Source organism: Micropterus salmoides, unplaced genomic scaffold, assembly GCF_014851395.1.
Source record: "Micropterus salmoides isolate LMB-PRFRI ecotype aquatic unplaced genomic scaffold, ASM1485139v1 Ms_hic_scaffold_8, whole genome shotgun sequence".
NCBI classification, from domain to species: Eukaryota; Metazoa; Chordata; class Actinopteri; order Centrarchiformes; family Centrarchidae; genus Micropterus; species Micropterus salmoides.
In genome coordinates this window covers 26,640,142-26,665,960 of record NW_024044570.1, presented here as the reverse complement: position 1 = coordinate 26,665,960, position 25,819 = coordinate 26,640,142, and the positions used below count along the sequence as shown (strand labels likewise).

Below are 25,819 nucleotides of genomic sequence, written 5' to 3'. Positions count from 1 at the left end.
ACAAATGGTCTGACCCGCTTTGACTGTTTCTGTCACTTGTTTCTGAGAAGGTGATTAAGCTAACCGCACCAAAATTTGGAGTGCACATGTATTCAAGCCTTTATGGTAACTGAAAACGGACCAGTGCGAGCTGACACCATATGTAAATGTGTAAATGGACACATGTAATTTACTTTAGTCTCTCCAAATCATGTGGGAAACACTGAGTAAAAAGCACATTTTGACAATTTAATTTATGCAATGGTAAAAAAAAAAAAGCTAAATAAATGGAAAAAGGGTGAATGTACTTTTTCGGTGTTCGGCAAATTTTGTCATTAAATTTCGACTTCGGCCAAGAATTTTCATTTCGGTGCATCCCTATCAGAAAAGTTGAGGTCCTTAATGCAATCTTAGTGGATAGTTCTCTTAAATGAATTCTACATATTACCGCAGCAGACAAAGGGAAAACACCTAAGGGCTATTTTTCCATTCTCCTTCACATGCTCAAATGTTTCATCTTTCAGAATTAATGAAAACAAATACCAGCAAAAAGATCAACCCATGATTAACTTAATCCATCTTTTAATGACTCCAAGAAAAGATCAGTAGATGAAGGGAGGCTGTGAACTTCAAAAATATGTTAATGCAGGAGCAGGTTCAAATCTGGCTTTAAGAACACAAACAACACAAGACAGCAATAAAGTAATGAACAAGCTCCTAGTGGTTTACGCTTTAATCAAGGTTTGTCCTGCAGTCACAGCCTGCATTATCACTGTCTCAGACAGGGGTCATCTGGATGAAAACAGTATTTCCAAATGGTTCCAGTCTAGTGCTGAAATTCCATATTCTCCCTTTTCAACATACCTGACTGCATCAGAGCTCTGCAACAGAGCATCAAATACAGATCTACAACTGACAATACATACTAGTAAGATCAGCAATAAATACTAGTAAGAGCTCATAGCTCATATCACATCAATGGGGTAAATACCTAGGGAAGGAAGTAAGAGTTAAAAAAAGTGTAATCAATACAAGATGGGGATAGAAGAAGAAGAGCACAGGACGTACATGTTAGAGGTTAGGAGTTTGAGGTGTTATAATAGGAAGTGTTCTCAGAAGAGATGAGTACTCAAGAACTTCTTGAAGTTAGAGAGGGACGCCCCTGCTCTGATGGCATGTGATAGCCAGAACTGGGATTGCTTTGTGTGAAGGTGATTTCTTCCATATTTATAAACACAAAGTTAATATAAATAGAAATGTGATAACAAGGCTACAAATTAAAAAAAAAAAAATCTGCACAGCAGTGCTTTCAGCTAAATGCTAACGTTTCCAAGCTAAGATGCGCACAACGACAACGCTAACATTCATAATTTTAGCAGGTATAATGTCTACAATGTTTTAGAGCTGCAGCAATCTGAAAATTGCTTTTAACAATCAAACATTTGATTTTTCGTTTTCAAGACAAAAACGCCAAAGACTTGTGGGAGGATCGCTGAACTTAACTACAATTCATCCTGAGGGTAACATGAGTGCCTGTATCAATAGTTATTGAAACGTTTCACAAATGTCAACATCATGGTTATGCAAGAAGAAATGTCAGAGGATCACCAATGTCATCAGGATACACGGTCTTGGGACCACGAATGTCTGTACCAAATGTTGCTCCAAATCTAACCTGCAGAATTTGAGATATTTCATAAGTTAAAGGGGCTATATGTAAGTTTTTGATTTTAATAAATCTAATTTTCATTGCCTTATTGTCAATGCGCTCAAAACTCACTTAGAAATGAAGCACACGCCTGTTTTTTTCCATCAGCCACTATTCTGCTTTTAATGTGGGGACTCCGGGTCGGATTCAGCCCTGTGTGCACTCCCGAGCTTCTCTTATACTACCACGTAAGGATACAAAACAACAATAAAGGTTTATGTGCTAAAGCCCATCAGACCAAACAGGTTCAGATGATGTTGAGTAAGAACAAAGTGAGCATTACTAAAGCTGGAGAATCATAGAGAAAGTAACATTAGCTTGTCGGCTAACGCAGAGCAGTTGCTAATGTTATCCAGTGCAAAGTTATATCGCTTTCCACATTAATTTACCAACTGACCTGCCGCTGTTTTCTTCGTAACGTTCAGTTTATGTTTATTGTGGTTTTACCGATACTATAGTAACTAACGTGCCCCACATAATATAAAACAGTGCAACAAAACTGTCACAACAACACAGAGGAAGAGCCATCTACTAACATTACAGTTAAGTTACTTACTGCGTTCCAACGGTTATAAAGTGTGACACAATCTCATTATAATATCCATTCCAGTTCACTAATCGTTTCATTATCATCCAATACATGTAATTGTGCTGACATTGCTGAGCCTCCGGTGACAGATAACGTTAGTAATGATGGTTAATGTTACTGCAAGTGTTCACACACACAACGTGAGAAGGTGATTTTAACGCGATAACATGAATAAACACAACTCACCATTTCTACAGCTGTATGAACCCAAAGTAAACATTTTGCTGTGATTAAATAGCAATAAACGGATTAAACTGATGCTGAAATAACTACAACATGATACAGATTTGTTACATACATACTTGGTCACAGTAAAGTACAATGATAGCTGGAATAAAGTTACAGTAATGATCAGTTTTGTCCAGTTTTTATATAAATATGAAGTCGTAGTCCGACAGAGCTAACAACGCTAACAACACTGGAACCAGATGTGCACGGAAGCTAGCTGCTGAGAAGCTCCAGTGAAGATAAATCAACATTGTAATCCCAAAAACTTAAGTAAAAAGCTAATTTAATAAAAGCAGTTTACTCCGAGCTCCTCCCACGAGTAAACGGCATAGTTGTTGTAGCATAATCCAGTCCGACTAAGGGTGTTTATTTGTCGAAAGGATGCAGCACTGCTCCCTGCTCCTCTCCCCCAAGTTTAGCAGCTCTCAGTCGGCCAGCATATTTTCAATCATCCGCTCTGCCTGACCCTCTCCACACAACGCTCTGAAGCAGTCGGTGACGTACGGACAATCTCAACACTGATATGCTATCGCGACTCAGCGTCATGCGACTTTCTCGCTTGACTTGAAAGTATTCAACTGCTAGTTGCTGCTGCACTGCTAGTGGCCAATGGAAACTCCATAATGCCCCTTTAAAGCTTTCACCTGCTGGTGGCACTACATTAAATGTCTGGGGATCACCAAGTTCATCAGGATTCACTCTCTGGGCATCATGGATCTCTGTACCAAATTTCATGGCAATCGATCAAATATAATATGTTATGTGTGGACCAAAGTGGTGAACAGACAGGCAGAGTGTCCGACCGACACTGCAATCCCTAGAGCCAAAAAAAGAGCTTATAAAAAAAGTATACTTCTGAATTAGTCCACAGTGTAACTTTACTTCAATGTCCTGAAAACAAAATGCTAACATAGGGAAAAGATTTCTTTTGAAAGGTCGCAAGTCCACAACAGTCAATGTTAGTGAATGAAAAGTAAATAACTGTCAAATAAAAAGGTGTATGTGGTTATTTTCCTACTGTAGGGAGGGAAAAGATTTATATACGCTGATATGTTGTTTGATTCCTCCTCACTTCTCTCTGTGGTTGGGTCAGTGATTGATGACACTCTTCAGGAGAGCAATGTTCAGCCAGCACATGTGTGCCAGAGGGGGAAAGAGCGGCGGCCAGCCTCAATCTTGCACAGCGGAGTACATTAGGGCCAACATCAGAGGGGCGCACAAATGCCCAGAATTCAGAGCAAAGTCTTTGATAGGGTTAAGCCAGCAGAGGAGCTGGTGGGATCGAGGAGGAACAACCCTACTATCCAAGACCAGGCCTGTAATTCCAGAGGCAAGGGCATGTGCTGCAAGGTCGCTGGGGAGAAAGAGGGAGTAAGAGATGCAGAAAGAAAAGGCAGAAATGGTACGAGGCCAGTTATTAGTTGAAGCAGTGTTGACGACTGAGGGCTCTAGTAAATTTTCAGACAAAAAGGAACTGAGTTGCGTAGTTTGTTATGGAGGCTAATGGCTGTACATTTTGCTGACAAGTGAAATGTTACAGAAAGATTTACTCTAAGGTGACTTCTTCCATATTTATTTTAAATAAACTTATGTAAACTACAGCTGGTCCAGGACAGAGGAATGTGAAGGCATTTTCAAAGGCACTTTATTGTTGGTGTACAGATGAGACAGTCTGTAAACCAACAATATACGTAGACAATGAAAACATCTCTGCATAATGTTCCAGTCTGACAGAAAGTTTCATTGGTGGGAAAGAGTTCGACAGAAAGTTAGGAGGACAGCAGATGTCGATGTTCACGTCAGAACAAACAGTGGGGTCTTTTCTCAATTGTGCACAAATGCTTTCATCCGTTGCTCTCTTTTAGCTAATCTGTAAATCTGAGGATTTCTTTAGAAGACTTTATGCACCCTCTTTTCCTCATCTTGCTTATCTCCCCCTTTCAAACAAGAGTTTTTGAAAGAATGTCGCTAAATTCAATTTAAAAGGTGTATTTTTTAAATAAAATACAAAGATGGACTTCAGTCTACTATTCAGGTCTTCATGGGAGAAATTTAAGAGAAAAGGATGCATTCAGAGTCAAAAAAAGATGGATAATGTGTCTTATCTGCGAAGGAGCAGCTGGCGAAGACAAAGCTGAAAGTTTGTGCTATGATGCACGCTCTCTGCACACACCATGCACAGACACTCATGCTAATTCAGCTTTCTCTAAAAATACTTTTACAAACCCCACTGTGTCTACACACAGTCAGTATTGATTACTGGGTTAATGCCTTTAAATTAGGCTCCAAGTAGCACACAGCGTCCTTGTGTTGTAGCATTGTGAGTGTTAATTGGATGCATTAATGTTTAGTGATGTGCTCTGTTTGTGTGTGTGTGTGTCATGTGTCTGTCTGCTTCTCTGTCTGCTGTCTGTATAGTCCCCTCTGCAATCTTCTCAATCTTTCTTTGTGACTAAACACCAGGACATTTGACCAAAAGATCATGAGAGAATTTCTACAGTAGTGGAGTGGATTTACTTATCACATAAGTATAGTGACATCAACTGACTCTGGGAAACTCAAATTATGACAAAAAAAAAAAGCGAACTGTTGGCCATGCAAATGTATTTTATAGGTAGTGGAACATAAAGGGCATTACTGTACAAAGTAAACTATCTACTCTGGTCTAGCTATGAGCGGCAACAGGAAGGGAAGAAAAGCATTCCAGCATTTACAACCAAACAGATTTATCCTCCCATTTTACACTGTTCTGTAAAGTGGATAAGCTTAAAAGACTGTACAGGAGGAGAAACTTCCCCCAAATTCCTCTGAGGAAAAACAGTCCATCTTTTCCCACCTGATGCTTCAAGTTGTGACAGATGAAATAATCCACTCGTAGAGAAGGCTGCAGCCTCATGTAAACATTTTCACTTTGGGGAATGTGGAGTCTGATCTCTGGCAGGAAGGGTAGAGTGATATAAAAGCTGTCTTTCAACTGTACTAAAATATTCTGTCTTCATTAAACTCCTCAGAGTGTTTGAGATGTCTGAGTGAACTTTTGTTACTGAGATGGTAATGAAGCAACCTGCCACAGATCAGTATTAGTACACTGAGAACATTAACATGTCAAAATGTACTTAATTAAATCAAAACAGTGTCATGGTTATAGTCTGTCTGCTTATGTCCACAGTGCTGAATCACCTGAGTCACCCTAATATTTAACCCTCTGTTAAATGTCATGGCTAACAACACCTGCCGAAAATCTAAAATGTTGGCCATAAGGGACAAGCTTAACTAACTGAAGCACTAAACAGAAAACTATTTCTACAGTGAGTTCCCAGTGAGGTTGGTGAAGTCACAAGTTAAGTGGTCACTCTGTACAGTGGATGACTTCAACGCAGCAGGACATGGGGATCACACACACCTGATGTATCTGGACAGCTGCTGTCCGATGAGGAGAATGGGAGAGCTGGAGCCAAAGTTCCTGAAGCCAGATGAGTCAAAGGCTGTCTGCCTCCTACTTTCTCTGTTTATCTATCTCCTTCTCTTGTGGGTATGCTTAGCTAACAGCTGACACTGTGCCTCACTTTGATTAAAACGGGGAATTATTCTGTTCTATTATTATAATAATTCACTTGCAAGAAATGAGTTTGGTCTGTTTACGTTTGCTCTTGGTTGAATTTGCAATGCTAACAAAAAATCCTGAAAATGAGCAAAACGTTGGTACCATCACCCCGTCCACCATCTTGTGCACAGATCCACTACTGTGGTTTCCCACAAGATACAAAATATCTTGACATGAGCAGGCTAAGATAGGGAACCTCAGATTGGAGCAGTATTGATGGGAGTCTGTCCTAGAGTCTTTACAGTCATACTAAAACCACATACGCAGGCGCATATTGGCAAACCTCTATAGGTCCGCATAGAAAGTGTTTTGATTTTCAGGACACCTCGAGAAGACTTGACCAGGTGCCCCATCTGAACTACATCTGGTCTGATCATGAACTAAAGAGACTCATGTATGCCCTCTAAAAACCTATTCCATTGGCACCAACTGAATATCAAAAGAAGAGCATCTGTTTGACTCCGGCCTTCAGTCTGGCTGGTCACGGATTGAGGGCACAGGGGTTGAGGCTATAAGAAGGGCAGGTTGAGGGTTAGAGTAATGAGGTGCATGGATGAGTGAGCTAAAGCTGTGATTGAAGATTGAGGGTAGAGAATTAAGGGCAGGTGGAGGATAAAGGGGGGCCTAAGAGCTGGGGGGTTTAAACTGGAAGAAATATAATTTCACAAACACAAGAGGAAAGGACTCCCCTGGCAGTGAATCCACTTGTGCAAAAATCTGATTAACTGATCTGAATTATGATAAAAACTGTCCTTTTTGTTTATTTTAATGGCACTATAATTAGCCAAGTCGATCGTTGACACTAAATGAAAACTGAAAAAACTAAGGAAAATGTATATTCAAGACATTTGTGGAGGGTCTTTTCCTACAATCACAGGAAAACGCCACTGAAATTTTGCCAAGAGCCAAACATCAAAGCAAAAGCATAATCTAAAATCAAAGATATATAATTATGCTGATCTGATACACTTTTAACCAAATATGCACACATGCATTTTTAATGGATGTTTAAAAGCTGTAAATGAATCATCATAGCCCAAGAAAGAGAGACCATCTTAAGCTTACAATCATCATCATTTGATTATCATGCAAGTTCAGAGAATCGCACAAAATATTAAGTAGAACCCCATGTTTCTTGAGCTGCAACTAACCAAACTGACAGCTCAAAGCAAACTTTAAAAGAGAGGGGGAATTTTAATGCTGTACTTGAGGATTCAAATTTTTTTTTGCTCCCAGTCTGACGCAACATCTGTAAGGCCAAAGCCGCACTGCGAGGGCATAATAATGAGGCTGCCTTGATCGAGACAGCTCACTGCAGTGCAGTTGAGTTGGTGGTTTAAACTGAGGCACAGAAAAATATTTGCTTCCCATTCCTCTTCTCAAACCTTTAGATGAAACCTTAGAGCTCCTCACCTGACAAAGAAATCTCAAGACGACGAGGAGCAGAAACAGGCAGGATAATTACACACTTATGTTAGATTGAGGACTACAGACTGAAACACAAGAGCAGCAGAGCAAATCTGAAAAAAGGGAAACTTTCAGTTGTGCCAACACTTTCCCCCTACCAAAACATAAATATGCGCTCACAACTTCCCTGTGTACATTTTCAGCCATGCTAGCGGCGTGGCTCTAGGGATGACGATGCTGGTCGGTCAGTCATCCCCACACTTTGGTCCAGACTGAAATATCTCAGCATATAGTGGGTGCAGAGATAACGGTCTAGACCTACTCTATATTAAAGTGCAATGAGATAACTTTTGTTAGGAATTGGAGCTATAAAAAATATTAAATAAATGAGCATGCTAAACATCAGCATATTTACATTGCCATTGTAAGCATGTTAGCATGCTGCTGTTAGCCTTTAGCTCAAAGAAGCACTCTGCCAAAGTACAGCCTCACAAAGATGCTAGCATGGCTACAGAATCATAGTCTTAACTTGTAGCTACAATAATGTAGCATTTTTTGTGGAAGGCAGGAAAAAAAGATGACAAATACAATGAAGTAGCAAAAATTTAATGAATGAAAAATTCTGAAATCCCCCAATCTTTTGTCTGCTATATGGTGCACTTTGTTTTGCTATTATTTTTATGTTAAGCCACTGTCATTGCTTCAAAGCTACTTTGCAATTTTCCAGGCCTGAATAAATGACTGAAAATCTGACATCTCTGGAAAGCTTATCAGTTACTTACTGACCATTATAGGCTAAATGTGTATAGTTTGGTTATTTTTAGATATCTGTGCCCAGTGTTAGTTGTACACAGCTGTAGTTCAAATCACATCCTAATCTTTCCCCTTACTCAGTTTCAGACTGAGTGCCCTCACCGGGTCCTGCAGTGCAGCCTGAGGCCCAATCAGGCCCCTTGTCATAGTCCCAGTCCCAGCTAGCTGGGATTATTATTTTCTCATGTAGTATCTGCAGTTAAACCAAGCCATGGAGAATGAGGAAGTCCCCAATGACACCCCCCCCCCACAGCACCCTTCCTCAAAAGGGGCACCAGAGGCCAATACGGGCCAACATAATCAGCCCCAACACACACTCATACAACTAGGGAAAGGACGTGAGAATGAGGCTTCACAAAGACCTCATTTCCAGATAATTATAGTGGAAGCCAATATGGAGGAAGTGAGTTATCTCCTCCAACCTAGCCTCAGGGAGGCTTTAACTGCCAATCCTCTCCCACTTTTCTAACAACCAGCGCCTGACTCTGAGAGCAGGCTCTTAGTGTGGCTCTCAGGCACTGAGATGACATGTCTTCCACCAAAAAAATGTCAGATGTCATTAAAATGTCATTAAAAGCCTTTGTCATCTTCCCCCCTGCGTAAACACAAACTTGACAAGCCCAGACAGGTGAAATCGGATGCCAGTTTTGCCTGCAGGGGGCAACGCCACACAGATCCACCCAAAGCTTTCGGATTACAACGTGAGATCTGAGCTGAGAGCGGCCACAGAATGTGATCGACCTTAGGGCAGCTGCTCAGAGCGCAAGAGCAAGGGACAAAGAGGGAGGAAGAAGAAAAGAACAGACAGATCAGCTTTCACTGCTCTTTGTTTCTCTACACTATAGCGAGTAAGACTGGGGCTTTCTCTTTTCTGTCTCCCACAGAGCCGGGAGACAGAGGCCATCCTTTTGCGTGTGTGTGTGCGTGTGTGTGTGCATGTGTGCATGCGTGCTTGTGTGTGTGCCTACTGTCCAGTCATGCATGAGCCTCACAAGCAGCCAGGTTGCCATGAATCACACCCCTGTGACACGCCATTAACCAGGACAAATCACAGAACCACAGGGGAGACGGTAGCTTCCTCCACAGTGCCTGATTAAAAAGTAAGATATATGAGGCATGCCCACAGTGTCTGTTTCCATACTGGCCAGCTGACTGAGAAAGTGTATGCAGACACACAACTGTGCTGGCATTTTTGAATTGTTCCAAACAATCTTATTCCCTCTGCTATAATGGTGCTTCAGCAATTTCTGTCATCCTGCTCCAAGAGCAGATCACAATCTATAATTAAGGATGAGATTTTAAAAAAGTGTACTATTTTCTTCATGACCATTTGTCAGATAGGCTTTGCTCTACTTAGGGTTATGAGAAAAGGGGCAGACCAGGACAGTATCATGCTCATTCTATTTCCAGACAAGTCTGATCTAAAAAAAAAAAAATACACCTTTGCTTTGCAGCTCATACCACTCCTATTAAACTATAATAAAATGGGCTGTCAGGAGTCTGCAGGGACTTCTTGCAGAGACCAATGTGCTCCACTTCATCCTAAGATTTAAAAAAAATCCACCAGAAAAAATGACACAACAAAGATTTTCAAAAACAGAGTTGCAGCTACAGAGCTCTGCCGAGCTGGCTCCTTCACAGGATTTCCTTAAATAGACAATCATTAAAGCAATCGGTAGATGGAAATGTGGTAAACAGAAGCTTTAAATGACTGTCTTATGTTACGGCCACAGCAGGAACCTTCCCCGTCACCCAGGAACCATTAGAAACTTTACATTTGTTTCAAACGGACTAACCAGGGACTACATTTAGTTCTGGGTGCCACTCAGGTAAATACTAGGATGGGAGAGACATATTTGTAATGATTGACATTAAAAAACTAGTTAAAACAAACTAAACAAAGTTACGAAGTCTGCTTTCTGACTAGTCCAAAGAGATTAAGAGAGAGAATGCGTTTGCTAATAAGGTGAGACGGGATCACAGACGGGAGAGATAGAGTGGCAAACTAGAAAGCTAGAAAGTGAACAAAAGAAACAAATCTTAATTTAACGATTGTTTCCGCTCATTACATTCATCCAAACATGAATACAAAGAACAACATGATCATTGTGTTTTTTAATACATTATCAGACTCAGACTAAATTTCCCAACCTTCACGGTTCTTAAAATGTGGTGGAAACGCAAACAGGAAAGCGCAAAAGGGAATTCAGCTTCTTGTTTAGTTCCTGTGGCACCATATTTCCTGGAACAATCTCTGCCTACGTTTTGATTGAAAACTCATTAAATTATTCATTTGCATGGTCAAGAAGCAATCACAATCCCTGTGGTCAGCACGACAGGCACATCCATCTAACTGAGCAGAGTTGGCAGAGCTGTAATCCAAGGATTCAGGTCAAGGAGCAGAGGTCAGTGGTTTGGTGACCAGAGGGTCAAGTTGTCTTGGACAGAAGGCCGCCAGCAGGGGGTCAGTGAGAGGACAGAGACAAAGGGCAGCACAGACAGAAACTGAATACGAGATATGTTTGATGTAAGTAGCCTTTTACAACCTCTAGCATGAATTAGTCTGCTGCGTTTAAATGTGTAAGTGGGCAAGAAACAGGGTTCTACACCAACCTTTTCCCAAGGAGCAAACAAATAAATTTAGGAGCACAGCGAAAAATGTTCAAGTAACACAGAGTTTTGTCAAGATTTGTCAAAGTTTTTTTAAAATATTGAAATAGATGTTTTGAAAATTTGACATTAAAAACAGCTTTTAAAATAGTTAATAATTGTGTCATTTATGAAAACGGCTGACCAATGTTGCATAGCAGCATTTTCAGGGAATGGAAGAGCTTCACAGAAGCTTCAAAAGATAAAACAACTATAAATAGCTGACAAAACTTCATCATCATAACTCAACTTTAGATTATTGTATGGTTTAACATTAGCGGTTAGCCATGAAGAAACTCTTTGAAGCTATGAAACTGGGTGAGTGAGAAGGGACAGAACACAGCCAAAGGAGGACTGAGACTTTCTCCATGTGTGACCACTGGCAGTGGGACACAATGAGCAGTGGAGGAACACGGCTGACAGATCTTTATCCGTAAATGGCTGTTTTTTTCCCCCGTATTTCCAAGCACCCCACATATCCATGGCTGGAACCGCAGCTATGGCTCCAGTTTCCATCTCAGGGGAGGGTGGAGGAGAGTTCACGCCAGAATTCACAAGACCTGCCTGGGGCTGTTCTGACACCAGCCACGGCTGCACACTCGGCTCAGGCCTCCTCCTGCTGCAAGCCACAATGAGCCTTTATTGTGAGGCTGATAAGCTAAGAGCTGAGACCATGGGAAACTCTTTCCAACTCCTCTCTGCACTACTAAAAACAGACCAAGTACTTTGCAGGAACCAGAGACAGAGGGAGAGGTGACCACATAAAACAGTGTAGACATTCTGGGGTGTCCGCAGCAGCGAGACTGCATTATATTTTCAAATAAAAGACAGGGTTGGCTTCTTGGCTTTAAGCTATAATCAATCCAGCTTAAAGACACAAAAGGGGTTGAAGCCGTTATTTGACATTTCATTGACCACTTCTTTTTATAACACATTTCCCTCTCAACCTTCTCCCCAGGGCAGCAGCCCAACATGGAAGCCGTTGCTCAAAGGGTGGTCACTGGCTATTGATTAGGAGGGCGGCCAGCTCGAGGCCTGCTTCCCTCGGGTCATGAGGTCAAGGTAGAAGAAAGGAAAGGCGGGGGAGGGGACCAGGATGAGTTGCGTGGTCAGTAAATTAAATTTCTATTCATCAGTGTTATGGGTGGATGGGAAAGTTTACGACAGGGGGTGGAGGGAGGAATTGTTTTAGAGAAAAGTGTGGAACTTTACACTTTAAGCCTTTGATTTATCAGACCCAAAAGAATCTGTGAGGTTTTTAGTGTGAGATAGATTACACACACACACACACACACACACACACCTCAGATTGGACAATTTTATATTAGAAGCATTCCTCCCATGTGACGTTTTGTTGCAGAGCATATATTATGTATATTATATTTACAATATACAAACTCAAGTATACAGTGGGAATGATATAAGACAAGTGTTTGGCTCGTCTTTGTCGAGTGCGGGAAACATTAATAGCAATTTCATAAACGCAGACGAGGCTTGACTTGTCAGCACAATGACAGTAGCTCGGTTGTCATTCCTACCAAACATTCAATTGTTTTGAATTGTATTATTTCAGGAAAGCTGGGAAGCCCGCCAGCAGTAGGCAGTCGGAAGTAGATAGATCAGATAAGGTGATTTAGTTGTTACTTAGAGACTGTACATATTTCAGTTTTTAAATACGGAATTTCTTATCACTTTTGGTTTTGGATTGTTTATGTCTCGCTGCTCTAAGGAAGTCAAAATAGTATACAGAACCTTGTCTCATTTTGGACAAAAAGGTAAAACAAAGGGGGAAATTTCTCAGTCAGGAACTAAAATTAGCCCATTTCTTAGAAGAAAACTAAAGTTTATAACAAGTTGGGTTTTATTTTCATAATCCCAGCCATCGGTTCTATCGGTTATGATGATATTGTACGTACCAAGGTAACTGCTGAAATCAAGTAACACAGCAACCTGCAATAAATTGTAGTATTCTTTTAAGAATGTATCCTATCCCTTCACTGGGTGCACATAAGTACTACAGATACCCAGATTACAGCAGTAGTTTAAATAAGGCTTTTACATTCAGCAACCACAGTCTTTTTAAACTGTGTTGGTGGTTAGATTATCGTTTGTTAAAAAGAAAAATCTACAGGGCACCGCTAAAATCTGGAGGGTTGTGTGGTAATCTGCAGGCTAACATGAAACATAAATATAAAGATTTGTGGAATCTTTCGCTATGTCCCCAAAATTTTCCACCTCTGCTAGCCATACAGTGGCATAGCTGCATGGTTAGCAGTGGATTGTCAGATCCAAAGCGTTGTATCTATTTTCATCAACTTTGTGGCACGTGTAAAAAAAACAAAATATTGACCAAATTATGCTGTACAGAAGCAGAATTACATCAATCAGCTTTAATGTCAAGTAGGTTTACAAATAGAAGGAATTAGCTTTGATGCTTAACAATTAACAATACACATAGCAGGTTGAAAAACATAAGAAAGATATCAATTGTATTTCAAAGGACTGATAAGAATTCCAGTTAACTGAATTATGCTTACTACACTTAACACAATTTACTTGAGTGGGTAACCTGATTAAAACCTGATTAAACATGCCTATTGCAATAATCAGAATTGCCTTACTTGAGTCATAATCAAATTAGTGGAGTGGATGTACAGTGGTTGATCTGATGACTTAATGACTCACTAGTTTACACCACATAGAAATGAAGCTCTTTACAGAGCATGACAGCTTGTTGAGAGTTACAGGAAAAAAGTATTTACCTAGTCTGTACATGAACTGCAAGCAGCGGGGGCCGTGCGAGTTGACTGGGGCGCCCCGCCGTGGCTTCGGGGGCCCGTGGCGAATAGATGTTCAGAGTTTGAAATTAAAGGGACTTGTGGTTATGCAAATCTAAAATGAATGTATGTCCATGGGAGTGTTAATTGATATACGATTAATAGTGCCACCTAGAGGCCGATTGACGCCAAATTTGACACAGCCCCACGGGAAGGCTTGCCAGATAAGGACACTGCAAACCTAAGATATAACATCACATCCTGTATTTAGTGTTTTTTGCAAACATTTGTTAGCTTATAATCGGGACTTTGTGCGGCGGATCAGCTTGGTCCAGAGATGGTCTGTGCCAAGTTTGGTGCCGATTGGACTTAATTAAAATAGATTTCAGTTTTGGGACGCAATGAGCAGTGGAGGAACACGGCTGACAGATCTTTATCCTTAAATGACTCTTTTTTCCCCCGTATTTCCAAGCACCCCACATATCCGTGGAGCAGTCCCCTATACAGTTGAGGTTAACATCTTCAGCACAGTGAGGCATTGCTGGTGGGAGAGGATGAGGACTTGGGACCCTATAAAACTCAGCTTCAGTTCCCAGAGAGGTTGATTAAAGTGGGGTACCCCAGACAAGCAGCATGCCTCAGCTTGTGAACAGATTGTCCTGATCAGTCAAAGCTTTGAAACAGAAAGGAAGAAGCCGAAACAGCAGATGTAGGAAATAACAACCAGGAAGAGACTTCACTTATATCATGTTTGCACTCATCTTAAAAAGCTTTTGCCACCACTAAACACATAAACGGCTTACATTCTGCAGATGAATCGACTGAACACACACAGATGCAGATTAAAACAAGTCAACCAAGTCAGAGCTTATGACCTCCGCCTTCACTTATTCATGCACTGACCTCATCCCCATCCCCCAATCTCCTTCCCCCTAATCCAGCCCTACTGGGTGGCAGACAGCAGCATGGCCTGATGGTCAAACTGTGTCTGTCTGCTGTACTGTCTGTCCATCTGCTGGGCCCCAGCAGTGGTTCACAGAAATTAAAGTCGTCTAGAAAGTAGCCAAAATCTCTAAAAATCCCCCTTCAGCTGTTCCTTTTATTTCACTTTTCCCCCTCAGTTTTAATTCCTGAGTGTTAGTTTCTCTAAGCTTGGTCCAATTTCATCCAGTTTCATTAACACCCTGTACACCCTATTACCCAATGCACTACAGCTCCACTGTGAATCTCATCCAGCTCATTACCACTCTGGTCCCACACAGATTCTTGTCTATGCCCAGACACCACCAATGGTCGGGGGGCGGGGGGGGGGTACAATAACGGTACATGGGTTGACTTGATCCTTTCTGGAAAGAAATTGAATTAACCAGTGTCAGTTACAACTGGAGGCAACACACCAGGCGTCTTGTTTTGTCTTCAGCCTTTTTGTTTGGTTTAGGGATGCAGGGGCATGGATAGGGGTTGGTTTTGAATTAGTTTGCGTGTGGGTGGGGGACTGCACTAATGTCCTGGTGGCCTTTATAACTACATTGAAAAGCACAGCAGGGAAAGTGAGGTCTTGCTCGGCAGAGTTTATTAAAACTGCAAAAAGGGTGAGTGGCCACAGATGGTGCTGTCAATAACCAGTCACCCACCCATGCAAATGTACGCTCATGCACAAAGCACACACCAACACCACACCTAATACCATACGACTTGGTGGAAACACACACGGAAACACACACACCTCTTCTATAACCGTGTGTGTGTGTGTGTGTGTGTGTGTGTTTTAAAAACAGATGGTAAGTGTGTGGATGGATGTGTGATGTTGTGGCTCCAGGGGGAGTTAAGATTCCATTAGTCTTTCAACCTCCAACCTCCATCAACACCTCTGAGAAGCTGTTAAGATGGAGCATCACGGATCCACCAATATCCACTGTGTGGAGTATAACTGCAAGAAGTGTAAAATTGTTTATTTCAGTGACAAAACATGCAACATCTGTTCATTGAAATGGCATATGAAAGCCATTTAGATTAATTAAAGGCTTAAAAGAGAAGACAGCAAGAAAAGTGGAGGAAAGTTTAGAATAGAAAAGGTATGAGTCCAATATCACATGCATTATTTCAATGGGCTTCAGAGCCCTGCAAATGCTATGTCTCCCAGGTTGCCATTCCTATTTTGACAGATTTCTGGATGACTTTACACAGAGAGAGAAACACTTCATGTGGCTCCAGCACGGTGTTAATGGGGCAAAATTTGACAGTCACAAAAAGGTCATGTTATAGTGACAGCTGGCAAAGGATGTGCTCCCGCCCCCAAACTCCCAACTGACAATATTTACTAATCAAGAAGGCAAAGGTAACATGAGGACACAGGAGTCTCACAGCTGTTCTAACTTTCAAAATGATTCTATTTTTAAGTAGAGACTGTGTGCATTCATAGAGACAGACTTGTACCCAAAGAAAAGAAAATAAAGCATCAGTTAGTCAATCAATTAGTCAGTGGATAGAATTAATTGACAGTTACTCATCAAAAACTCAAAATAAAGTTGTACTTTGTTGTATGTATAAAATATATTGACTGTAAAGTTGACTGTAACAGAATCAAGGACAAGTTTTGGGTTCCACTTTCTGTGAAAGCACTCCGCAAGCGACTGTATGTATTGACTATTTGCTTTAGTACTCATTATCTAGCATAGTTTTTTCAGTTTTTTTAGTTTCAGTAAGATGAGCCCAAAGAACCTTTCTAAATAAAGAGACGGCAGTTTCAGTACACCATACTTGCCTGGTGACACACTGGATTGATTTCACCATGAAGGACTAATTTAAAGCAAAATGACACTGTACATTACACAATCCATTGTGTAATGGACAGTGACCAACACGTACACGCTCATTTTCTGCCACGCAATTGGACAACATTAACTCCCACTATTACAGATGTAAAGAAACTAATGACTTTTAACCACAAGACAAATCCCATTAATTTGAAAGATAATCAAGACCATACCACCTCAGAGCAGTTTCCTGCTTTTAATCCCCGTGCATACAAACATGGGAGCAGACCTCTCTCTTTGAGTATGCAGAGGGGCAGGGCTCTGATTTCAAACGGCAGGGAATGCAGGTCAAAGGGGGTAGCTTTTATGATGATCTGGGAGAGGACCCCTGACAGAGGCTCAAGGGGTCCTGTCATCGGAGTCACGACCCCCGGGCCACAAACAACACTTTGCCCAAGAGAAAACACCACAGTGTTGCTATGCCCTGATCCACCGATCCACATGAACAGAGGACCACAGAGAACGCCTGCCAGTGTACCCACAACCTTTGCCTAGCCTGCTTAAAATTATTTAAATTGACTGTAACCGATGTGTGCTATAAAGCCAAAACAAATTCCACTGTCTTAACCCAATCTTCTTAATGTTTTTGTTTTTCCAAAACAAGCCTCTTGATGTAGATGCTGAATTTAGCAATTAGCAAAAATCAAATCCCCATGCTGCAGAGCTTTTTCTATAAAAGGATCATTTCCCTGAATTGCCAAAAAGACATCCATTTTCATCTGTGAAAGGGTAAAAAGCTGTTGCAGGGTACTTAAGAAGTGAATGTCATCTGAATGACAAATCCAGCCTAAAAACAGTAGTGTCAGCCATTGTGCGGAGGCTTTCAGACAGTCACCATAGGAAACTACATTAAATACCTCACATCTACTGACTTGAATAACAATGCCACTCAGCACACTGTTGCTGCCATGCCTTTGAAAAATGCTGAAAACACATGGATATAAAGATGACGCTCTCAGAAAAAATGGGAATTGTTGGTGTACATCTGCATAACTGCTGGATTACTGAATGACGGCAGACGAGACGACCACATTGTACGTGTTATTTGTCAAAATCGGGACAGTGAGCTTTGGGCTGAAGATCAATGTGCTTTCATAAGATGTGGCAAAACTGCCAGATATTTGTGGAAATATTGTTGGAATCAAAACATTTTTTTTTTAAACTGTGAGACAGTGAGGATGCAGGCCAAAAGATCAAACATCAGCTCCGGCTGTTCTGAGCTGCTTGTTGTTCTACTTCTTGAGTAATCAATGTCTGTTCACTGTTAGCCTCTGGCTGTCACAGCTACACTGCAGATGTGAGCCCACTCATTATCACTGCAAACTATTAACTCATAAAACGCTTTACAGCTGCAAAAAAAAAATAAAAATCGGGAGCTGCTACAGAATAGCCTCCTTAACGTTGACAGAAATCATTGTCATCCACTACTAACTACTCATAAACTTGCGAGCCTGACAGCTATTATTTAAAATAAAAACAAAAACAGGGTCTGCATTTGCAGGAGTTGTCTGACCTACCAAAGAGTCATTATTATGCATGACAAGTATAAAGACAGAAAAAGTAAGGCCCTAAATGTAACAAATGATTATCCTCATACATCCTCAAAATGTCTTTGTCCAAAAAATACATTTCAATGACAATAAATAAAGCAACTCTAAAACTGAATACCAGCAGCGTATTTGCAATGCAAACAGAACAAGTACAGTACTTTATGCAAATAGCAACGCATTCCCTGTAATGTTCCTGTACGAATAAAAAAAATAATAAAATATCCTCACGGGAATGTTTACAATGCACGACAAGCCCCAGTGCATTACCCTCGGAATTGAATTCAACAAAACAATACACCTTAACATTGATTTACTGCAGCTACGGTGGTCTTAACAAGCAACAGCTATTATCAGCATCAGGTTGTTGTTATTACCCCGCTGGGTTCTGCTTGACAAATGGGAGGCTTCGTCATCTCTTGTTCAGCATCCCCTATGACTGTGCATCATCCGCTATTACAGGCTGAAAGCCCTTAGTCATCACCGCAGGGACAAGAAAGGGTGCTGAACATTCCTCGCAAATGAGCTTGAGCTCAACTCAATGCAATCTTGTAATTCCTCAAGCAGTACTGGTCCCTTCCATACTCTACCCCCCTTCTAAAACCTTGGGACAGAACCCCCCCCCCCTCCGGATTTAAGGTTGTATATGGCGACATGAAAAGGTGGTATTTCAGCATGCTAACTGCTCTGAAGAACAGAGCTGGTTGGCTTGGGGCCAAATCCCCATGGTTACCCTGGAGCAGCAACTGCCTCTTTCCTGTGCTGGTCTGTCTGGGGAATAAACTACCACTACTCTGCATGCATGGGGAGGCTTGAAGGAGACAGAGGGGACAAGGTGAATTAGGGTGGCATCATTGTGGTGCCTTGCACACCTCTAAATCACCTGCGTAAATCAGGGCAAAAGGCTGTTTCATGGTTTGGAGTGTAGGCTCGTGACATTAAGCAGGAAACAGAGAGGGTGTAGAGTAGTAAAATAAATTAAAAAGGACTTGACCACAAGCAACCAGCTCTTCTTAAGTGCCCCTGAGCAAGACACTGCATCTTAATACAGGTGTGTTGCATGGGCTTGTGCTCCTCCTGGCCTTCAGTTAAATTACCGTGATGTTATGCTGTGGGAACAATAACTACAAAGTCTCCAACTGAGAAATACTCAGCGACTAACCTTGATGGTAACAGGTTGTTAAACAGGTAATGATAATAAAATACACCAGACAAAGTAGTGGTAAAATGTGTTTGAGCAGATAAAAGGTTGCAACCTGACTGGACATACAACCTGAACAAAACAGGCACCTTAATAGGCTACAGGCTACCTGTGAAAGATAGTGATCCCTTCTTTCAGGCCAATGATGAATCTCCTGAGTACTTTCATTGGCTTTCACATGCAAAACTACTTAACAAAATACTTAAAAAGCCCCCTACAGAACTCAATTGCCAAGCTTTCTATTTTGCTAATTAAGTTAACTCCCTTATAATGGTGAATAGTCTACTATTACATTGGACCAGGCCTGAAAGTTATTTAACAGAAATCCAAGTTATATGAATACAGGATGCTTTGGTGAAACATGTGCTTATTTGCCTTGCAGTAAGAACCGACAGGTCATTTTTTACCGACGTTTTTTTAATTTTTTTATTTAACACACCGCATCGGTTTGTGCAGGTAGTGATGAACTATGGTTAGCCTGGTCCCAATTAGTCTCCCAGCGGCTCCAGCAAGCACATTTCCAAGCGAAACATTCACCCTCTCTTACCTTTGACCTGACTCTCGTACTCCGCGATGATTTCTTTATCCTTTTTGAACCTCGGCGTGGACATTTTCCCTCTCTTCTCGTGTCCGAAGCTCGCTGTAAACTTCTTGCAAAAACAGTTAGTCAACAAGCGGGATCCTACAGCAGGCGACGCATCCCACACAGGACGAGAAAATGAACGCGACGGAGAGAAGAGGCGCGAGACAAAATAACACTTTGAAAATGGTTTCCCTGCAACAAGCCCGACTTGGAGCAATGAAGAAAACGTTTAGTTCTTCATTGTTCCTCTCCCCTCTGGATAAGCGGTGGATATACAGCAGGGCCAATGCGCAACCCTGCTCCAACCAATGAATCCACTCAAGTACCAGAGCAGTCCGCGCGGCGCAACAGCGGTGCTGCTACCACAGAAGAAGAAGGAAAAACAATCACGCAACTTTCAGGGTCTCCGTGACGGCTTTTCACAGCTCCCTGTAACGTAGTGCCAACAACCCGTCCGGAGGGCTTTAAAGTCCTGAATTGTACGCGTGTGTGCCTTTTGGTTGTTTTCCAGTTTGGGACCCACACACACTTCCCCCCGCTTGCTCTCCCTCCAACTCCCAGCAGGCTCAGAGGCAAACAGGGCAGGCCGACTGCAGCACACGGCAGCTGGAGCCGGCAGCAGGGAGAGGACAGGAAAGAGAGGGAGGGATCTGCACACCCACATGCAGCTAGTGGACACCAGTGGACTCACACTCCTGCTCCCAAATCTGAAGGCTTATGCTATTTGTCCGTATTAGTCAGCTGTAGGAACGGAGTATGACAGCCAGCGTGACTACAGGCTTCTGCAATTTATGCGTAATGGTTTTCCTTATACATGTAATGAAAACAATTATATGTCAGGTGTTTTCATTTCATAACAAGCACAATGGCTTTTACTTTTGCCCTCATTTAACCAAAAGACAGATCCAATGGATATCTATTTAAAATATACAGACATACAGTGCTGTACAAGATAGAAAAAAAGGTATATATAGGGGACCACGGCTGCAGGGCCCACATATTTCCTACAGCTAATATAGCTGTGTGCCCCTAAAGGTAATATATATACATACATATATTTTATTGTTAAGAGCAAAACAAACTTTGAAGATAACACCATGCTTTCCCTCCATTATATTACAAAAATTAAGGTCAAGTTAAGTTTTTCCTCTTAACTTTAGTCTTTAAATTTCAACTGAGATCACTGTATCCACTAATAATCGACTGGTCCACAGCGCCACCTGCAGGGAAAGTAAAAGCACAAATTTCTCTTCAGGACAACACTCCAATTTATTTGATTGCACTTTCTTAAAAAAACATCCATGCAGCACTGTACTGAAATAAATATAACAAAGAAGAAATGTTTTTGTAATGTTTTGATGAAAAAAAAAGCAACACATGCCACAGCAACAACATCCATTTTCAAGTTGCTCACAATATAAAATAGCTCAATGTACCATTTTCAAACAGAACCTAAAAACACATGGTCTCATTCTACACCTAATGTTTAGTGTTCTAAAAAATCACAATATTAAGTGCATACAAACAGAGATATAAAACACAGTTAAATTAACATAAATGCTTTTAAATGCAAAGGCAGTTTATCATTTGGACATTCACCACTGTAAACATTTAGAGGATACATATACAGTAATGTCATGGGCCCTTTACTGACTAGTAATGGCAGCTTTACAACTTTACTACATACATAAATGATTTAACCCGCAAAGGAACATTACACTGAACATAATCAGGAACACTACACCAGTAGTATGTCACATTTCTCTACAAACCACCAAATAAATTTAATCAATACTGAATGTCTACCCCTGTGTATCCTTAATGGTTTGTGAATTTAGCACCGCAGTCAGCTGCTTTTGAAGAAAGACTCCTCGATGACCTCAGTGAACCTCTCCTTCATCTGCTGACGAAAGCTGGCGTACCACTCCAACAGCCTCCTCCTCCTATCCACCCTCTGCTCCTGGCTCATCCCTCTCTCCCTCTCCAAGATGGCAGGCAGTTCTTTCCAGTCACTGATGAAGATGAAGGGTGCTCCTGCAGCTTTGAGCAGCCGTAGTGGAGAGCTGGGCCCGGCCGCACAGGTCCCAGGCGTCAGTACATCTTCCACCACTGGCACTGAGCCATAAGAGCAGGCCTCGTAGATGCGGTAGCACTCTGTGTTGATCCCGACTGGGCAGAGAGTGAGCTCGCTCTGGGCCAAAGCAGCCTGATAGCGTCTCAGACTGTCTGCTGTCTCCTGAGGGAGCCACCTGAGGCAAGGAGGAAGGAAAGGATACTTAAGTCTACACTTTAAGCTGCTGTAATAAATAGGCAATTATAGATACGTTTACATGGCCAAACAAACATAAATGTAGCTAGGGCTTAACAATTGTTCAAAATTTTGCCGAAATCACAATAGGGCCTAATGCAATTTACAGATTGAAGGAGGCACAATATTTGTTAATGTGGTAGGTAATGTGTGTCAAAATACCATTTTAAATTTAATATTGACGTGCTGCAGAGATGTCCTGGCCTACACATCATATTCTAGAAACTTAAGAAAACATCTTTGTTTAGTATAGATCACTGCAAATATCACACCATAATTAATCTCAGTGTTTTTCAATTAAAATGAGAATAATTATGTAAAATATGATCATTACCCCTAGTAGCGTAAATCATATCACAATTGCAATATCAGTCAAAATGATCGCAATTAGATATTTTTTCAAATTCCGTCAGCCCTAAATGTAACTTCTGATAACACCAAAGTTCCTGACAATATCATCATTCAAGAAAAAAAAAGGATGTTTTTTTTTTTTTTTTGCAATTGCAGTCTGTCTTTAAACAATAATCACATGTACATATGTGCTTTGAAAGCGTTACTAGTCAAGGCAGTCCTTACTCCTGTCCCTACGAGCCATGAGGCGATCACTTCCTAACACAATTCCAATATAAGTGATGGGGGACAAAATGCAGTTCTCAGTCTGTGCAAAAATGTATTCTAAAGTTCAGCTGAGGCTAATATGAGGCTTCAGCAGTCTGACTTAGCAAATCAAGTGGTTATTTTCTAAAGCCTTTTAAGTAGATATTAAACACATAAGAATTTCACACTAGAAGTACTGTAGCTTTGAAAGCTGAACTTGTTTTGGACAGACAGAGGACTGTGTAGTTTTAAAGTGTTAGATCCTCAACGACGTTAAATCAAATTGTTTTATCATAAATAATTAAATTATTTTCGATGTTAAAAAAAGTACAATAGAGAAACAAAATATAAAAAGCTTTGCTCCTCCATATCAGTCCTAAACAATGGCTCTACAACTGAATAATGACTTACTTCTCCCTGGCAGTGGTGATGCATTCCTTATCCAGGCCAGATTGTTTCAGCACCTGCATGAGAGTTTCTCTGGAGGAATTTTTGTAAACAGTTCCTAGGAAATTGCAGAGGTATGGCCTGTTGGAAGTGATCAGTTGCGCATTAGGCCTGATCATAGGAAACTGCCTGTATCTGCAGAGACAAGAAAAACAGAGCAACATGTTAGATAATGTTATTCATTTAAAAAGACAACCTGCATTGTTTAATGTACTGATATTGAACACCAATGATGTACACATACACACGTAGGACTACTAAGAAATGACATACGTGGCAACACCAAGAGGCCACTGGAAGACATCCTTGTCGTTGACCCAGGGGCTGTCGTACACTAAAAAGAGCAGCTCCACAAAGCCACCATTTCTCTTTAAGTACGGGCCAATCCAGTTGTTGTTGCAGTGCTCATTGCCCAGCAGGACCACAGCCACATGTGACACCGTGTGGGACTGTACCAGAGCTTGGACATGCTCCAGCCACCGTGTGGAGTAAGAGACCTTCTGCTGCTCGCGGCCATTCAGAACCAGAACCAGGCTGTTCATTTCCAGAGGGACGTGACCCTGGACCACAGCAGGACCTGTGTAGAAACTGAGGATGGAGAGGCAAGAAACGGAAGGGAGGGAGGGAGAACAAGCCAATTTGTCCCAAAAGCACGCTATATGCTTGCGTTTGGCAGTTTTTCAGAGTCCCAACTTTGTTACCTGAAGTCAATCTTTCCTGACTGCAGCTCTCCCTCTCTCCATTGTGCTACCTTGTCAGTAGGGTTGAGGGGTCCTTCTAAAATATGTTCCCAAAGGTAGAGCCCTGAGGACAAAAGAGGGGTTCAATGCAATTTGCTACTATAGTTAAAATATCAATGCGTGCAATGGCATTACATTGTACCATTGCCAGGCTTCTGCAGCAGGGCATAAATCAGCTTTATGTAGTTTGTATCTACATCTGTATTTGCACATCAGGAGTATACAGTATACACAGTTACTGAACTTAATTGGGCCTCACTTTAACTTAATAAATAACTTAATAAATTTGGAAGCATGTAAAACATTTACATCACAGCAAGGGGAGGGGGAAAACTCAAGAAAAGGCTTATCATTATTGTTTATGACTAACAATCTTAACATTTGAAGCCTTATTTATTTTTCCAAATAGTAAACAGAATAATGTCATTTTCTTACAGGGACTGTCAAAGTTGTATCCCTCTCTCTAATGGAAGAAAGAGAATAATTTGTGATTTTGCTACAAATTAGATCAATTACAGAGATAATGAAAAATATGTCTGAGATGCAGTTTAATTTGGTGTTTGTTCTTCTCACATTTGCTATTCTTTTGGTTGGCTTTCTTTACACTCTGTGCAACACCAATACGATTAATCAACTTGTGTATCTACTTTACTTTTGGACTTGACTTTTAGAAAAATCTTGATTCTGGACATTAAGACACTCAAGATTTCTTAAGATCGCTTAAGATTGATTACATTATTATTATGTTTTAATTTCAAAGATCAATTTTACTGTTTAAGCAAATGTAAAATACAATTTCCAATCTATTCTCCTTCCTCATCTATTGGTTCACCGTTCCCCTTCATCAACAAAGTATCTTCCTTCCCTCTGCAATTACACTGCAAACTCTTTTGTTGTATTGCCCAGTTCCTGCATTTCTTGCACCTCAGCTTCAGTACTAGTAAATGTGCACATGCAGATGGAGACTTAACACTGTAAAGTATTACAATTATTGCAATTTCACGCCCGAACCACAACGCAGACCTTCTCTGCAGGCTGTGACAGATTATTATTAATCTCATGTAAGAACATGACTTACCTATGGCAGCTTTCCCCCAGATCTGGACCCTGTATCTTTTGGGTTTGTTCTTGTCAATTCGACTCAGATGCTGTTTGAAGGCCTCCCTCTTTTTGTTCAGAGCAGAGTTGTACTCCACCTGTTCATCCTCCCACGGATTCCAGTCATCTGCTAAAAATGGAGCAGCACCGCCATCTCTGACACCACCTACAGAACACACAATTTCATTCATCTCACGGGGTATGCATTTTGTTTATTTAGCATAAGAAAAAAATTGGTTTCTAGATGTCAATTTATAAAAATTGTATGTAGGGGCTAGACAACGGCTGTGCTAAGTGAAGTTACCCGAGATTGCTCCCGTCTCTTTCTTCACCACCCTGTGAACGCGAGAGATTACTTTAGTGCTGAAGAAGACATTGTATGCAGCGTAGAGGGAAAATGCCACATATGCAAAAATTATTAGAAGAAATAGTTTTCTTTTTGGTATTTTCATGTTTCTTTTCTTTCTTTTTTCTCTGATGTTACCATTGTGTTATGTTAGCTAGTCTCCATTTTTTGTGAGAGGACCCTTGTTTACATCACGAGGACCCTTGGACACAGCTGACTTCGATAAATGCCTGTACCAAATTCACCGTTATTTTATTCTTAGTATGGTTTCTACCATTTTGGATCAACAAATCTCCATATGTCAACACTGAATATATAATATTTAATTGCAGTATTAATGATTAACTTTAGAGTTATAAAATAACGAGATATATTAGAAAAA

General features: G+C 41.0%; 2 protein-coding genes across 10 annotated transcripts in view; both read right to left on the bottom strand.

Moving 5' to 3' along the window:
* srgap1a (SLIT-ROBO Rho GTPase activating protein 1a) overlaps positions 1-20,579 on the bottom strand; it is a 90,401-nt gene extending 69,822 nt beyond the window's left edge. For 3 of the 9 annotated variants that reach the window (XM_038706901.1, XM_038706905.1, XM_038706904.1), the window contains exon 1: positions 19,866-20,573. In XM_038706901.1, the coding sequence (XP_038562829.1) occupies positions 19,866-19,929 (64 nt within the window). In that variant the 5' untranslated portion in view covers positions 19,930-20,573. Of the gene's footprint in view, positions 1-19,865 lie in introns of all 9 variants that reach the window. The other 6 variants (XM_038706907.1, XM_038706908.1, XM_038706909.1 and 3 more) reach the window with 5 other exon arrangements.
* A 566-nt stretch (positions 20,580-21,145) lies between these two features.
* Positions 21,146-25,602, bottom strand: rxylt1 (ribitol xylosyltransferase 1). The gene is made up of 6 exons (XM_038706910.1): positions 25,396-25,602; positions 25,072-25,257; positions 23,955-24,057; positions 23,527-23,841; positions 23,218-23,388; positions 21,146-22,150 (listed from the first exon to the last, which is right to left on the bottom strand). Exons 1-6 carry the CDS (start codon positions 25,541-25,543, stop codon positions 21,748-21,750), a joined length of 1,326 nt encoding a protein of 441 aa, XP_038562838.1. The 5' UTR covers positions 25,544-25,602; the 3' UTR covers positions 21,146-21,747.
* Between the last annotated feature and the right edge of the window lie 217 nt (positions 25,603-25,819).